The sequence below is a fragment of the Manihot esculenta genome, chromosome 13 (assembly GCF_001659605.2).
Source record: "Manihot esculenta cultivar AM560-2 chromosome 13, M.esculenta_v8, whole genome shotgun sequence".
NCBI classification, from domain to species: domain Eukaryota; kingdom Viridiplantae; phylum Streptophyta; class Magnoliopsida; order Malpighiales; family Euphorbiaceae; genus Manihot; species Manihot esculenta.
This window is the reverse complement of record NC_035173.2, coordinates 30691343-30705540: the sequence shown is the minus strand read 5'-3', so window position 1 is coordinate 30705540 and position 14198 is coordinate 30691343. Positions and strand designations below refer to the sequence as shown.

General features: G+C 35.3%; 1 protein-coding gene and 1 pseudogene across 1 annotated transcript; one reads left to right on the top strand and one right to left on the bottom strand.

The window, feature by feature from the left end:
- Positions 1-390: 390 nt before the first annotated feature.
- LOC110629275 lies at positions 391-3109 on the top strand (annotated as a pseudogene).
- Positions 3110-10008: 6899 nt separating this feature from the next.
- Positions 10009-12313, bottom strand: LOC110630412 (transcription factor bHLH18). Its single transcript, XM_021777905.2, has 5 exons — positions 12165-12313; positions 11951-12018; positions 11216-11857; positions 10754-11125; positions 10009-10661 (listed from the first exon to the last, which is right to left on the bottom strand). The coding sequence occupies exons 2-5, from the start codon at positions 11984-11986 to the stop codon at positions 10587-10589; spliced, it is 1125 nt and encodes a 374-aa protein (XP_021633597.1). The 5' UTR covers positions 11987-12018; positions 12165-12313; the 3' UTR covers positions 10009-10586.
- Positions 12314-14198: the final 1885 nt, after the last annotated feature.

The following is a 14198-nucleotide window of genomic DNA, read 5'->3' as shown; positions in this document are numbered from 1 at the left end:
ATGAAATTGTAAGACTCCATGGTGCTCCAGTCTTTATTGTTTCAGATAGAGATCCAAGATTCACTTCTCGTTTTTGGCCTAGCTTGCAAAATGCTTTAGGCACCAAGTTGAAGTTTAGCACTTCCTTCCACCCTCAAACTGATGGTCAATCAGAAAGAACTATTCAGACATTGGAGGATATGCTGAGAGCTTGTGTGATGGAGTTTAAAGGAAGTTGGGATAGGTATGTGCATTTAATGGAGTTCTCTTATAATAATAGTTATCATTCGAGTATCGGCATGGCTCCATATGAAGCTTTGTATGGGAGGTGATGCAGAACACCATTGTGTTGGAATGAGGTAGGGAAAAGACAATTAGAAGGTCCAGAATTAGTGCAACACACCACAGATAAAATTCAGATGATCAGAAGTAGATTAAAAGCAGCACAAGACAGACAGAAGAGTTATGCAGATCTGAAGAGAAGGGATATTGAATATAATGTTGGCGATAAAGTATTTCTGAAGATCTCTCCTTAGAAAGGGGTGGTACATTTTGGCAAACGTGGAAAATTGAGTCCGCGATTCATAGGACCATATGAGATTTTAGAGAGAATTGGACCAGTTGCTTATCGTTTAGCACTACCTCCAGAGCTATCTCAGATTCATGATGTCTTTCATGTATCTATGTTAAGGAGATACAGAAGTGATCCTTCCCACATCCTCCAGAAACAGCCTATCGAGTTGAGAGAAGATTTAACATATAAAGAAGAGCCAGTAGAGATCATTGCCAGAGAAGAGAAGGTTCTAAGGAACAAGATAATACCCCTGGTTAAAGTTCGATGGAGTAACCACTCTGCTAAAGAAGCTACTTGGGAAAAACAAGAGAATATGCGAACTCAATTCCCACATTTATTTCCTTCACCAGGTATGTAAAATTTCGAGGACGAAAATTCTTTTAGGATGAGAGAATTATAAGGCCCAGGTCCAGGCCATTAAAAAAAAAAAAAAAAAAAAAAAAAAGAGAGAGCATTAAAGCTCTGGTTTCGGGAATGTCCCAAAACATTCCCGAAACCCATCCGTCTCCCTCCTCCAGAAACAGAGCTTGCTCTGTTAGTTTAAAAAAAAAAATTCCTTTTATTAACCCAAATATCCTTCCTCTCAACCCAATCAACCCATAAACTTCTGAAATCCTCAGCTAGATTCTATTTTAAACCTTTATTTTGCTCAGAAATTCAATAATTTCTTCCAGAGGCTCCAAAATTGGGTAGGTGAGTTTTATTCCTTTTATTCAAATTTTTACGATATAATTTATTTTCTCTACCTTTTAATAGTGATTTTTGTGATTTGAGGATAAAAATGGGTTATGTTTTAGTTAGATCCAATCAATGGGGTTTTATATTTCTTTTTGGATTAATGATTTTCATAGGTTGATCTAAATAATATTTATAGTTTATTGAGTACTTTTGTTGAGTTTGTGTAATTTTGGGAGGTCTAGCTATGCCAAAATACTGCCGAAATTTTCTTAAAAATATATATAAAAATATATTTAAAATTTCATATTTTACGTTTTATATTTTTATCCATAATGTTTATTTATTATTTAATATATTATTTTTCGTTTTAATTTTAGGAGAGGATCCAGTTTCCAGGATAGACAATAGGGGTTCTCCTGCGACCTAGGTTATTTTGCTCCTAGTACTGGTGAGTGGATAAATAATTAACATTGCTATTTTTCCTAAATATATTTATATGTGTATATGTTACTTTGTTTATTTAAAATGGGAAAGGATAAAGTTAATTTATATCTCTTGAATAAATGAAAATTGAATTTAAAGCACAGCTGAATAAATAGCCGATTACACTCTGTATATGCACCGAACAAATAACACCTTGATGACAGGTGATTTATTTTCAGCATGATATATATTTATACTGTCTTTGGGACAGCGCTTGATATACAGACAGCCTTTGGGGCGTATGTCAGGTGGTCACCCTTTGGGGGTAGCTCTGCACATGTGTATGACCAGTATTTTATTAGCTCTTGGGCCAAATTTGTTATTACAGAGCCTAAGATGCCAGCATTGCTCTCAGGCTGTCATTATTTTATTACACCTGAGATGCCAGCATTATCTGCAGGGAACATATTATGAGTGTATGCGGATTCTATTTTTCACAGTTATTTTATATTGATTGAATTAAATTGTATTTATTCAGCTGACTTATTTTAGCTAAATATATGGTACTATTAAGTACCTAAACCTTATCTTTTCCCCTTTGTTATTTATTTATCCGCTCACTGAGTATGTTGTACTCACCCTTATACTTTCAATATTTCAATTCCTTTTTGGTGATCCGCTCAGCAGTTCTCATCCCCTAGTTTGACCTTCCTTCCGCATCGTCCACTCGGAGTCTAGAGGAGGTCGGACCACTCCTAGGTCTTTTGTCATATTTTTTTTGTAATTTTGATAGATCATGTATAGATTGTACAGCCAGTGAAGAATGTATTTTGTTTATTGTAAATATATTATGGATTGACTAGTCCAGCTATCAATCCTCTCCTATATGTTTTATAATTTGAAATTATAGCAGGTTATATGTGTTCATATGTATAAATATTAGGGAAAACTCTGTCAATTTTCCTGGTCATATCCGTCTCTACAGATTAGAGAGTGGGTGTGACAGCGGAGGAGCGCGAGTTGTACAAGAATAAGACTTGTCAATATTGTGGTAAACCAAGTCATATAGCAAAGATTTGCTGGTGGATACCAAAGCAAAGAAATCATAATAATGATATTCCACATGCACTTGCTGCTTTAACCTTGGACAACTCAGTTGTAGATACGGAATGGACGGCTGATACAGGAGCTTCTAATCATATGACAAGTAAGCGTTCTTTACTTGGTAGTTTAAAAGGATATAATGGAACAGATTCAATTATGATTGGTGATGGAACTGCACTTCCAATTATAGGTGTAGGTAAAACAACTATTAATCAAGAAAATATATTACACTTAGATGATGTACTTCTAGTGCCTGATTTAAAGAGAAATTTGCCTTTTATTAGTCAACTAACATCTTAATTTTCAGTTAATTGTGAGTTTACTAATGTTGATTTTCCTGTAAAGGAGTGAAAAATAGGACATTCATTGGTAACAGAGAAATGGAAACATAATTTATATGTCCTATCTGATAAGCCTGAAGTCAATTTCTCTAATCGTTTTCAGTCATGTCCAAGTGAAGCATCAACGTCTTGGACATCCTATGTTTTCTACCGTTGAGATGTTAAAAAATAAAAAATTAATTTGTGTTTCTGGAACTTCAAAATCAGAGTGTTTTTTGTGATAGTTGTCAATTAGGAAAGCTTAGTAAGCTACCTTTTTCTTCTGCTTGTTCTAGTTTAGGTATTTTCAAAAAAGTACGTTGTAATTTATGGAGTTCTGCTCCATTATTGTCAATTGGCATATTTAAATTTTATGCTTGTTTTGTTGATGACTTCTCTAAATTTACGTGGATTGTTCCTTTAAAGCATAAGTTAGATTTTTTTGATGTGTTTGTGGCTTTTGAGAAATATGTGCAGCGTCAATTTAATAAAAACATTAAAATTTTTCATTCTGATGAAGGAGGAGAATTTGTTAATTCTCGTTTAGCAACTAATTTTCAACAAATAGGTATAGTACACCAGATTTCTTGTCTTTATACACCGGAACAAACAGGTATAGTAGAAAGACGCCATCATATTATATGAAAACTTGGTATGACAATGATGTTTCATAGTTCTACACCTTTATATTTATGGATTGAGGCTTTTAGTACTACTGTATATTTGATGAATAGATTGCCATCATTTGCTATTAGTTTTGATACACCATTTTTTAAGCTTTATGGAAAACAATTGATTATGCTTCTTTAAGAGTCTTTGGTTCTAAGTGCTTTCCATATACGTGGGATACAAAAGCGAATAAATTTGAATAAAAAACAGTCATGTGTATTTTTGTTAGCTACAGTGTGAGACACAAAGGATATAAGTATTATCATCCGAGCACAAGAAAATATTTTTGTTTTACGTCATGTCGTATTTGATGAAAGGAGTTTTCGTTTTTCGAAAATCATCTTCTATGTTAAAAAATAGTCATGTTGATCATATTTTCAATTCATGGTTGCCATCAATTAATAGTTTGAATGTTTCAGGTGATGATGTTCTGCTAATTGGATGATTGTCAGTCTTCATAAGTTTTGTTACAATCTCACTTGAATGCTTGTTCTTCTGACCAAGTGCCAGCAGTAATGTCGCAACTAAGTCAACAACCCGTCTCTCAACTTAGAGCAGACTCTGCAGCAGAAGGTCAGCAGCAGCAGCATGTTTTTGTTTCTGCAAAAAATGTGCAGTAGAATTTTACAAAAAGTATGCAGCAGAATCTACACAAAAATATGCAGCAGAATTTTGCAAAAAATATGCAGCAGAATATACAGGAAAATTGTACAGCCAATAGTAGAATTTTAGAGCCACCAGCAGAAGCACCGAGACAGTAGCAGATTTTTGTTGGCGATGCGACATAACAGCCTCCAAAGCAACAGCAATAGCAGAATTTTGCTATTTCTACAGTAAATTTGCAAAAATTAGAGTGTTCAAGACAACAACAATATCAGCAGGATTTTGTAAATTCAGCACAAAGTTTTTTATTTTGAAAAATTTAGATTCTCAACAGTAGGATATTGTCTAAGAATGGAAGTGATTTGAGAGTTGATGGTTCCACTTCAACAGTTACAGGTTATCCAATGGTTACTCGATCAAAAGCAAATATTTTTAAATATAATCCTAAATATGGTCTTCTAGTGTTCATATCATCAACTATACTTAGTAAGCCTAAGACTGTAAAAACTGATTTGTCACATCCAGGGTGGAAAACTGCTATGCAGGATGAGTTAGATGCATTACACAAAAATAGAACTTGGAAATTAGTCCCTAGAACGTCTAATATGCATGTTATAGGTTCAAAATGGGTCTTTAAGTCTAAGTTAAAACCAGATGGAAATTTAGAAAGATTGAAGGCTAGACTAGTAGCAAAAGGTTTTCATCAGTTAGACGGTGTTAACTATATTAAAACTTTTTCCCTAGTTGTTAAATCGGGCACTATTAGATTGTTATTAACTGTTGCTTTAGTTAGAGGCTGGCTAATACATCAGTTTGATGTGAAGAATGCTTTTTTACATAATTACAGAGGACATTTATATGGAACAACCATCAGGTATGTTTGATAAACAAAATTCGTTACATGTATATAAACTACAACGTGCACTATATGGACTTAAACAAGTACTGCATGCTTAGTTTGATAGGTTAAGCAACTTTCTGCTTAGTGTTGGTTTCTTTTGCAGTTTAGCGGATCCATCGTTGTTTGTTTCTCCTACATCTGAGGGTATGTGTAATACCCAGCTAGATTCCGGCATCGAAATCCCTACCTTCCGGCGGAATCTCCGTTGGAATCGGGAATTCTGTAGATGCCAGAGGCTTCTAGAGGGGTAAATTGAGTTTTTAAAAATGTTTTTACTGATTTTATGGTTTTAAATGGAAAAGAATTGAGTTTTGAAAAGAAAAGGCCAAGGAGGCCCATTTCCGATCTGAGGGCTCTTTATAGGTGACCTGGTCAACGACCTTCGGCAGCCTAACGTGCCCTCTAAACTCATGCATGTTCGGCGGCCGAACTTGAGGTTCAGCGGCCGAACCTTGGTTCGTTCAAACAAAGCTTTCGGAGGCCAAAAGCACTCCTGAAACCTTCCCATGTTCGGCGGCCGAACTTCACTTTCGGCCGAACATGCATGAGTTTAGAGGGCACGTTAGGCTGCCGAAGGTCGTTGACCAGGTCACCTATAAAGAGCCCTCAGATCGGAAATGGGCGAGTTTTCTCTCCATTCTCGAGCTCAAGTGAGTTTATACACTCCTTTGGTCGTTTTCATGCTTTCTCTACCCATCCCTTAAGTTTTCATGAGTTCTACCCTTGTTTTGAAGTTTTGAAGCTAAATAGGAGTTTTGGGTGCTTGGAGGCTTTTGGAGCTTGGATCCTCCACACCTCCGAGTTAGGGATCGCACCACCCCTCGATCTTCAAGAGGTAAGTGTAGATCCTTGCTTTCCTTGTGTTTTAATGAAGTTTTAAGTAAGTTTAATGGAGTTTTAATGGTTGAGTATGGGTAGATATGCATGTTTAGGTTTATGTGGGTTTTATGCCCAATGTATGTTATGTGATGTTTGTGTTGAGGAATTTATGTCAGTTTATGCTCCTTTATGCATGTGGGAGAGTGTATGCATGATTGGGAGAGAGCAAGTGAGGTTTTGAGTAATTTTGATGGTTTTGGCTTATGTGGGTCATAAGCTATTTATGTATGCTTTATGATGTTCTTTGTTGGAGTTTAAGCTTGTTTAAGCTCCTTTGTGCATGGTTAAGGGTTTATGCATATTTTTAAAAGGTTGGGTGCTTGTTTGGGGTGTTTGGAAGGCTTGGGAGGCTTGTATGCATAAGAGGCTGAGTTTTGGATGAACTCAGGTTCGGCCGCCGAAGGTAGTTTCGGCCGCCGAATCTGCCTGTGGATGCATGGTTTGGCCGCCTAACCTTTCCCCCGAAAGTTGTGTTTCGGATCTGGAGCAGACTTTCGGCCGCCGAAGGTGATGTTCGGCTGCCGAAGGTGCTTGACTTTCGGATCTGGAGTGAGGCTTCGGCCGCCGAACCTGCCGCCGAACCTGCATAGCTTTCGGCTCTGGAAGGGACATTCGGCCACCGAAGGTGCCACCGAAAGTGTCCTGTCCAGCCCTTTTCATGGTTATTTTCTATGCATGTTTAAGTGATATTTAGAGGGATTTTTGGGTAGTTGTTTATGAGTTGTTTAGAGTGTGTTTGGCACCTCATTCGAGTCCACCTGTGTAGGATTGGACCCGAGGGACCGAGGAGGCCATCAGTGTTAGCTGTTGCAGAGTCAATCCAGCGTCTGCCAGAGGTGAGTAGAACTAAACTTAATCTTTTACTTTACGAAATTCAAATGCCTAAAGCATGTTCATGCATCATGTTTATATGTAATAGGTTGATTGCACTAGTTACACGAATATGACGCATTGCATTATTTACTGTTGATGTGGATGGACCAAGGCGACCCCAATAGCCCTATTTATGATATGTTAATGAAGTCCTGAGGAGCCCCACCGAGGGCCGGGCATAATGAAGTCCTGAGGAGCCCGAAGGGCCGGGCATAATGAAGTCCTAAGGAGCCCGAAGGGCCGGGCACCATGATATGTTACAGACGGAGGGAGTTTTGGAAGTCATGTCCATCCGTTATGTGAAATGTTTGTGCTGTGACGCATTTCATGAAAGCATATAATTAATGAACTGTTTTTCTGTTTCTACTCACTGGGCTTTTTAGCTCACCCCTCTCCCCTAACCCCAGTGTTGCAGGTTTGAGGAAGATTGGAAAGTCTCAAGAGTTAAGGTTTTGCTTATGTAATAGATTAGTGCTTTAGTGTGGACATGTATTGTAAATTGATATAATGTATTGTAAGATAATGAAATGTAATGTAATGCAAGTATAGTAGAGTAATGGATTAGTACTGTGCTTGGCCCTAAGACTTGGTTAGTCCCTGTTTAGTACATGATGTATGAAATGTTTTAACGTTGAGTTGTGTTTGAACTAAACTTGTGGCATGTGTTGTTTACCACGCTAGAGTGTTTGATGAGGACTCTAGTGGAGGTCTTATGTTTGTGGTTTGATGCATGCACAGGTAAGGTTCTAGTTCTTTGGATGTGATCCCAGCTTGATGTATGTTATGTTGACCCAGCTAGAGTTTTGATGAGGGCTCTAGTAGGGGGTTCTTTATGTTTCCAGTTATGTCGCATACAGGTCAAGCTTGGTCTATACATCTTATGTTGCAGTTTTTATGTTAAAGTTTTGATCATGTATGGGATTTGACCATGTGATAGGATATATGTTAGGCTTGCTACGGGTCCCGGCGGCCTTAAGCAGATCTGGATCCTAGCGCCGGTAGCGGTTCGGGCCGTTACAGAGGGGTATCGGTTTCCGGATCGTTACAGTATGCTTGTGTTGTTGGTTTATGTAGATGACATGTTGCTCACAAGTTCGTCGTTACCACTTATTCAAACTTTTGTTTAGACTTTGAGTGCAGAGTTTGCCATGAAGGACCTAGGACCTATTCATCACTTCCTTGGAATTGAAATAACACCTTCTGATGAAGGGTTAGATTTGTCTCAATCACATCATGCTTTTTCCATTCTTGAGTGCTCGAATATGGTGCATTATCAATCGATGCCAACGCCTTTAGATGTGAAGACCAAAGTTGTATCTGATTCAGTTTTACTTAATGATCCAACTTTCTATCGTGGAATTGTAGGAGCACTACAATATCTCACACTAATGTGCTTAGATCTTTCATTTAGTGTAAACTATATTTCTTAATTTATACATGCGCCAACTGCTGCGCATCTCAAATTGGTCCGCCAGATTCTTCATTATGTCAAAGGCAAAATTAGTCATGGTTCACATTTGACTTCAAAAATATCTCTTGAATTATCTGCTTTTTCAGATGTCGATTGGGTAGGCTGTCCATCTACCCAACGGTCAACTACTGGTTATTATATTTTTCTTGGTACTAATATTATTTTCTAGTATGCAAAAAAATAACACACAATTTCAAGATCTAGCACTGAAGCAGAATATCGTGTAATGGCTTATACGGCTGCTGAACTTACTTGGTTACAATACATTCTTTGATATCTTTAGATTTCTTGCTTTCAACACCTATTTTATTTTGTGATAATGTTAGTGCTTTATACACGACTAGTAATCTTGTTTTTCATACTCGCAGTAAACACATTGAATTGGATTATCATTATGTACAAGAGCACGTAGCACTGGGATTTCTGGTTATTAAATATGTATGATTTGACAGCCAAGTTGCAGAGATCTTTACAAAGTTTGTAACTAAGGCAGTCCTTCCATATTTTCAAACTAAACTATGCCTACAACCGCGGCTCAGTTTGTGGGGGGATATTGATGATAAAAAGTCTGCTTAACGTGGGTTTGGAGTATACGGAGACCTACGAAAATTTTGGGAATAATTTTATATTTAGTAATTAGAAATCTGCAATGTGATTGAATCCGTATCTTTTGTTAATTTAAATTCTAAAATAGTCTTAATTAATTAGTTTGAGGTTAGTCTATTATTTGTAATTTCTTATATATGGTTTTGTAAGATTGTACGTTTCAGCATTGGAATTGAGAAACTAAAATTAATTCAAACATCTAAACTCCTCTTCCCTTTCAAAAATGTCTTGACTGGCTAATAAAATTTGACTAATTGTGAAACTTATCATAATTTTAATTAATTTATTATTTATTTTTTAATCATATATATATTGCATGTAAAAATCCCTTCTAAAATTAAAAAGTGCAGTGATAGTAAAAATTCTTTTAAAATTAAGACAATAGATAAGTTTATTCACAATATTGAAAAGAAGATATTCTATTTATTAACCGATAAATTTTTGTATCGATTTAAACTATTAATAAATACAACACCATAAATAAATTTGAAAAACATTTTTTTAAAAAATAAAACAGATATACATATGTAATTAGTGTACATAAACTCGACTAATAAAAAGTGATTAAATGTGAAATTTATTATAATTATAATTTATTTATTAAATCTATAATCATTCTGGTGTGAATAAAAATTTCTGTATTACTGGAGGAGATGCAGGATAAGAAATAACTCCGGAAGTAATGCAGTGATGTAATGATAATCCTCCAGGTTGTATGCGTATAGAAAATAGTATTGAGCACATGTAGTTCATAAATCTAAGCTAAGCGATCAACTAAAACAATAGTATTAATTGAACATATCTCTAACCTAATATATAACACAAATCTATAAATGTGGATAACACACGTGTATCGATCATGCTCTTGATGGATAATATCTGTATGAAGCTAACTAGCCAGCTATGTACATCAAAATAAAATATGTACTAAGCATACTGCGCAGAATAATAAAGAATTCATTAATGGCAAAGGATAATCTCAGAAATTTATTTTATTACATAATGGAATTCAATCTCACTGGTTAATTACAATGGAAAAGTTGGAAAAAAGAAAATAAAAATCCAGCTAAAAAAAAGGTCACATTGCAGATCACGAAACACAGAGACACTTAAAAAAAAAAAACAAGAAAATGATCTTCAAGTTTCTCAAAGAAAGTGCCCTTCAATTTTCAAGATCAGTAATTAAGCATGAGGTGCAAAAGAGAGGGAATACAGACATCAGCCCTTCGAAAACCCTGATTTTTTTTTTGGATGTCTGGTGATTCTTTCTACAGATTCTGGGTGATGAACATGGCCAATAAGTCAACCACGCAAAAATAGAGAGAGAGAAAAAAATGTGCAGGACATGAACCCTCACGGCAAGAGGAGGAGGAGGAGGACGAGGAGGGGAGATTTCCAGGCTGATGTCTCTCTTAGAAGGGTCAAAAGAAGAGAAAACGATAACTAAAGCTCTCGCTTTAGCAAAATAGTCTTGATTATTGATGTACAGACGAGCAATAACTTGGTCTACATGAACTTCAAAAAAGCCACTCTTAGGTTTTTCACGAGATCCTTCACTGCCATGGAGGTTTCAGCTTCCATCTGCATAGTTATGGAGATTGATTAGATGGGTATTCAACTAAATCATGATTAAATTCGAAAATGTTCGATATTCAAGATTTAACTCAAATTACCTGAGCGATAATGGTAATATCAAGGGTGGAATTTCCAAAAGGCAAGATACTGCTGTTGATGATAGATAAGTTGAGATTCTCTACTTCATTTAATATTTTTGGAACAACTCCCTGCTGTTTACCGCAATGGATTCGAATCAATACATCCTTATCCGAAACTCTCGCTTCAATCTCTGGAAGTGCTGAGTCGGAGCCTCCATCGGAATTTTCATCACATGAAGAAGAGTCATCATCAGCAGAGACCTGAGACTTCTTCACCAGAACGACTGATTCCACAGTTCTCTTCTTGGTTTGTTCCTCGAGTACTTTCACTCGTTCTTGAAGTTGTTTCACATGCTTGATAGCATCTCCAAGAACAGAAGCTTTGTCCATCTATAGTATATGAGCAAAACAAAAACTTAAAAATGATTCCATGACAGTGGATTCCATGAAAGTAGAAAGAAAGAATATTTAGAGTAATACCTTCTTCAGGCCTGGAACAATGGCTGAAAGAGCTATGAACCTCTGGCTAAGCTTTTCTCTCCGCTTTCTCTCTGCAAGGATGTGATCTTGAGCATGTGCAGGAGTTCTGGTCATCGAGTAAGGCCTCTTATTCGTAGTTCCTTGGCGGGTCTTAATTTCATGATTCTGGTTCCCGAAAGGGGCGACCTTTGAAATCAAAGGCTGGAAGTGCATATTTCTTGGAGATGCAGCCTCATCCTTGGGCTTCACAGTAGTAGAATCCAGAGTCATGAAAAACTGCTGTGAATTCGCAGGTGCTGAAACTGATGAAGACTCAAAAGAAAGAATCTGAGGGGTAGTAGAAGGCCTTGGAGATTGGTGGTCGGTGGTGATCATGCTCGAGTTCCAGCTATTGGTCTCATGAAGTTTACTGGGTCTCTCAGAGCTGGTTTGAGAGTTTTCAATGGAGGAACTGCTTAAAGTTGTAGTATTAGCTGTGGCTGTGGCGGTGTCCTTAGCTTTAAAAGGAGGGTAGGAGGAGTAGCTTTCAGAAGAGAAAGATTGCCGGAGGTTTTCTCCGAGTGCAGCCGCCATGTTTTGATTGGTCAACTCATCAAGATAGTTCATGTGATATTCATGGATCAAGTTGTAATCCTCCAAATCCTGTACATACATAATCTTTGTAAGAATTTGAAAGTGATTAACAATAGAACTTGAATTCCAGATCAGAGAAATATCCATATCCCATAAACATACCTGCTCGGTAAACCATCTCGCCGGAGCTATATCCATTACGGCAGCTTGTATTTTCAAGGGTTCAAGAACTGTAAAGAAATCTTTATAATCAATAATCTATGACTGAACTGTAAATCTGTCTATGAATTGTTATAAAGACATTGAAAAACATAAGCAGAGAGAAGATGCATGTAATAAAACTTCCATGGCTTCCATGTTAGAATAGGAAGCTTACCTGTTATTACAACTTCAATTGTCCTAAAAGAAGATGATATGGGCTAGCTTCTTATAGTAGTGTGGATCCATGAATTGCTCTCGTACCCACGTGTGAAAATTTGTCTTCATCTTCTGCAACTATTCAAATGCAGGCTGGCTCTCTTACCTCTCATTAGTTGTTGACGTGAGGTGGAATCATGGATTCTTGACCTTAAACAATAACTCAACTTGATATTGCTTGAGATTTCGAATCCACAAGAATTAGAAAACAATGATTAAATTTCTCTGTCTAAGTTTGCCAACCCTAAAATTATTGCATTTTTGTCTTTTAGTCCCAATTAAACATTTTTGAGCTCATGATTTGAAGCTTCAATGCCTTGTATTTCATAATTTTTATTGCATTTAATTTAATTTATTGCTTTTGGGTGCTGAGATAAGCTTCATATATTTATTTATTTTCATAGGCCAATCATCTTTCGTCACCTTAATTAGCTTCCAGGACTTAATTCAAGGTAAGATCTACCCATCATTCCTCGTTTATGGTTTCAAATAGATCACTGACAATCTGGCATCATTAATTTTCTTACCACTAAGAGTTTTTTTTTTATTTTTTTTAAAATACTTATTTATTCACTTCTGTCCTAATACTTTCTTTTATTTTTTAAAGTTTATCTTAATTTATTGTGGCTGAGTCATCGTTTACAGATGAAATTAGACTACCAATTATTTTACACACATATTCAAATTGAATTTACATATCTAGTAAATCTAAAAACGATAAAAACATTATTTTATTGCCGGACGGCCATGTGTGAAATTGGCATTTTTTTTTCCAAGTCAAGGCAATAGGCGAGTTACGTGCATTTCAACAAGGTATATGCTTTTGAAACTACCCAATTAAGGATATGAAATATGCAACTTGTTCTTGTTTTTTCCCATAAAATGGGGAGAACTATGCAAATTGCAGAAAAAAAAAAAAGCATGATCTTCGGATGAAACAAATTAATTATATATTTAAACAAAAAATAGATAAAATTTCGAAAGGAAAAAAAAAAAAAGACATTGAAACTCATGTTTGGTCTGGTTCTTGATTATAAAAATAGAAATGAAAAATTCTTAAAAAATATTTTCATTTTCTTATTTGGTTGAAAAAGAAATTGATCTTTGTGACATTTGCATGAGAGATTTGTACTATAGCATGTAAGATTGTCTATATAGATAATAAATCAATAAAAATTAAATAAATATATAATATAACCTACTGAGTGAATTTTTAAAAATATGGTATTCGATTCTTATTTTTTATATAAAAAATATTTAATGTAAATATTTATTTTATAAAAAATAAAAAAATCAAAAATTAAATTTGAAATCTCTCAAGATTTAATATTAATGTATTTGCCACCGAATTAAACTCGTGTATTTAATCAATAGTATTATATGTATAATTAATAAAAATATTATTAAAATTTTAATTTTTTGAATTTCTATACAATATATAAATTTTAGTTTAATATTATTAAATAACTCGAATTAACGATTTTAATTGGTATCAGAACCATCGGAAATGGTTGACTGCGACGAAAAAATTACTCGTATGAGACGAAATAGAGCCGAATACTAGCAAATCACATTATTCGAGAGCTTAATTCTGTCTTAAAATAGTAAAATAAAAAAATAAATAAAAATTATATAACGATATGAATATCAATATAGAAGGGTATGATTGTTTAGTCTTAACCTTAAACGTTGAGCCAACGAAAATGAAAAACACAATCCTAAGTCCTAACCATCAAATTCCAAAGAAGATAAATATTTCACATGACAAAAATAGTTATTATAATTAAATAATTTCCCCTCTCAAGCAACTTAAATTTGCAGAAACACCCTTCATCACTTCACCGACTTGCTTGCCCTAGGCTACCTTAGGTAATTAAATTCTAATTAACAAATCCAACAAGACTTAATCTCTTTAATCCTAAGTCAAATCATAAATCTTGCAGAGAATATCAAATTAACTCTTACTGTTGAACCACATACATAAACTAAGCTG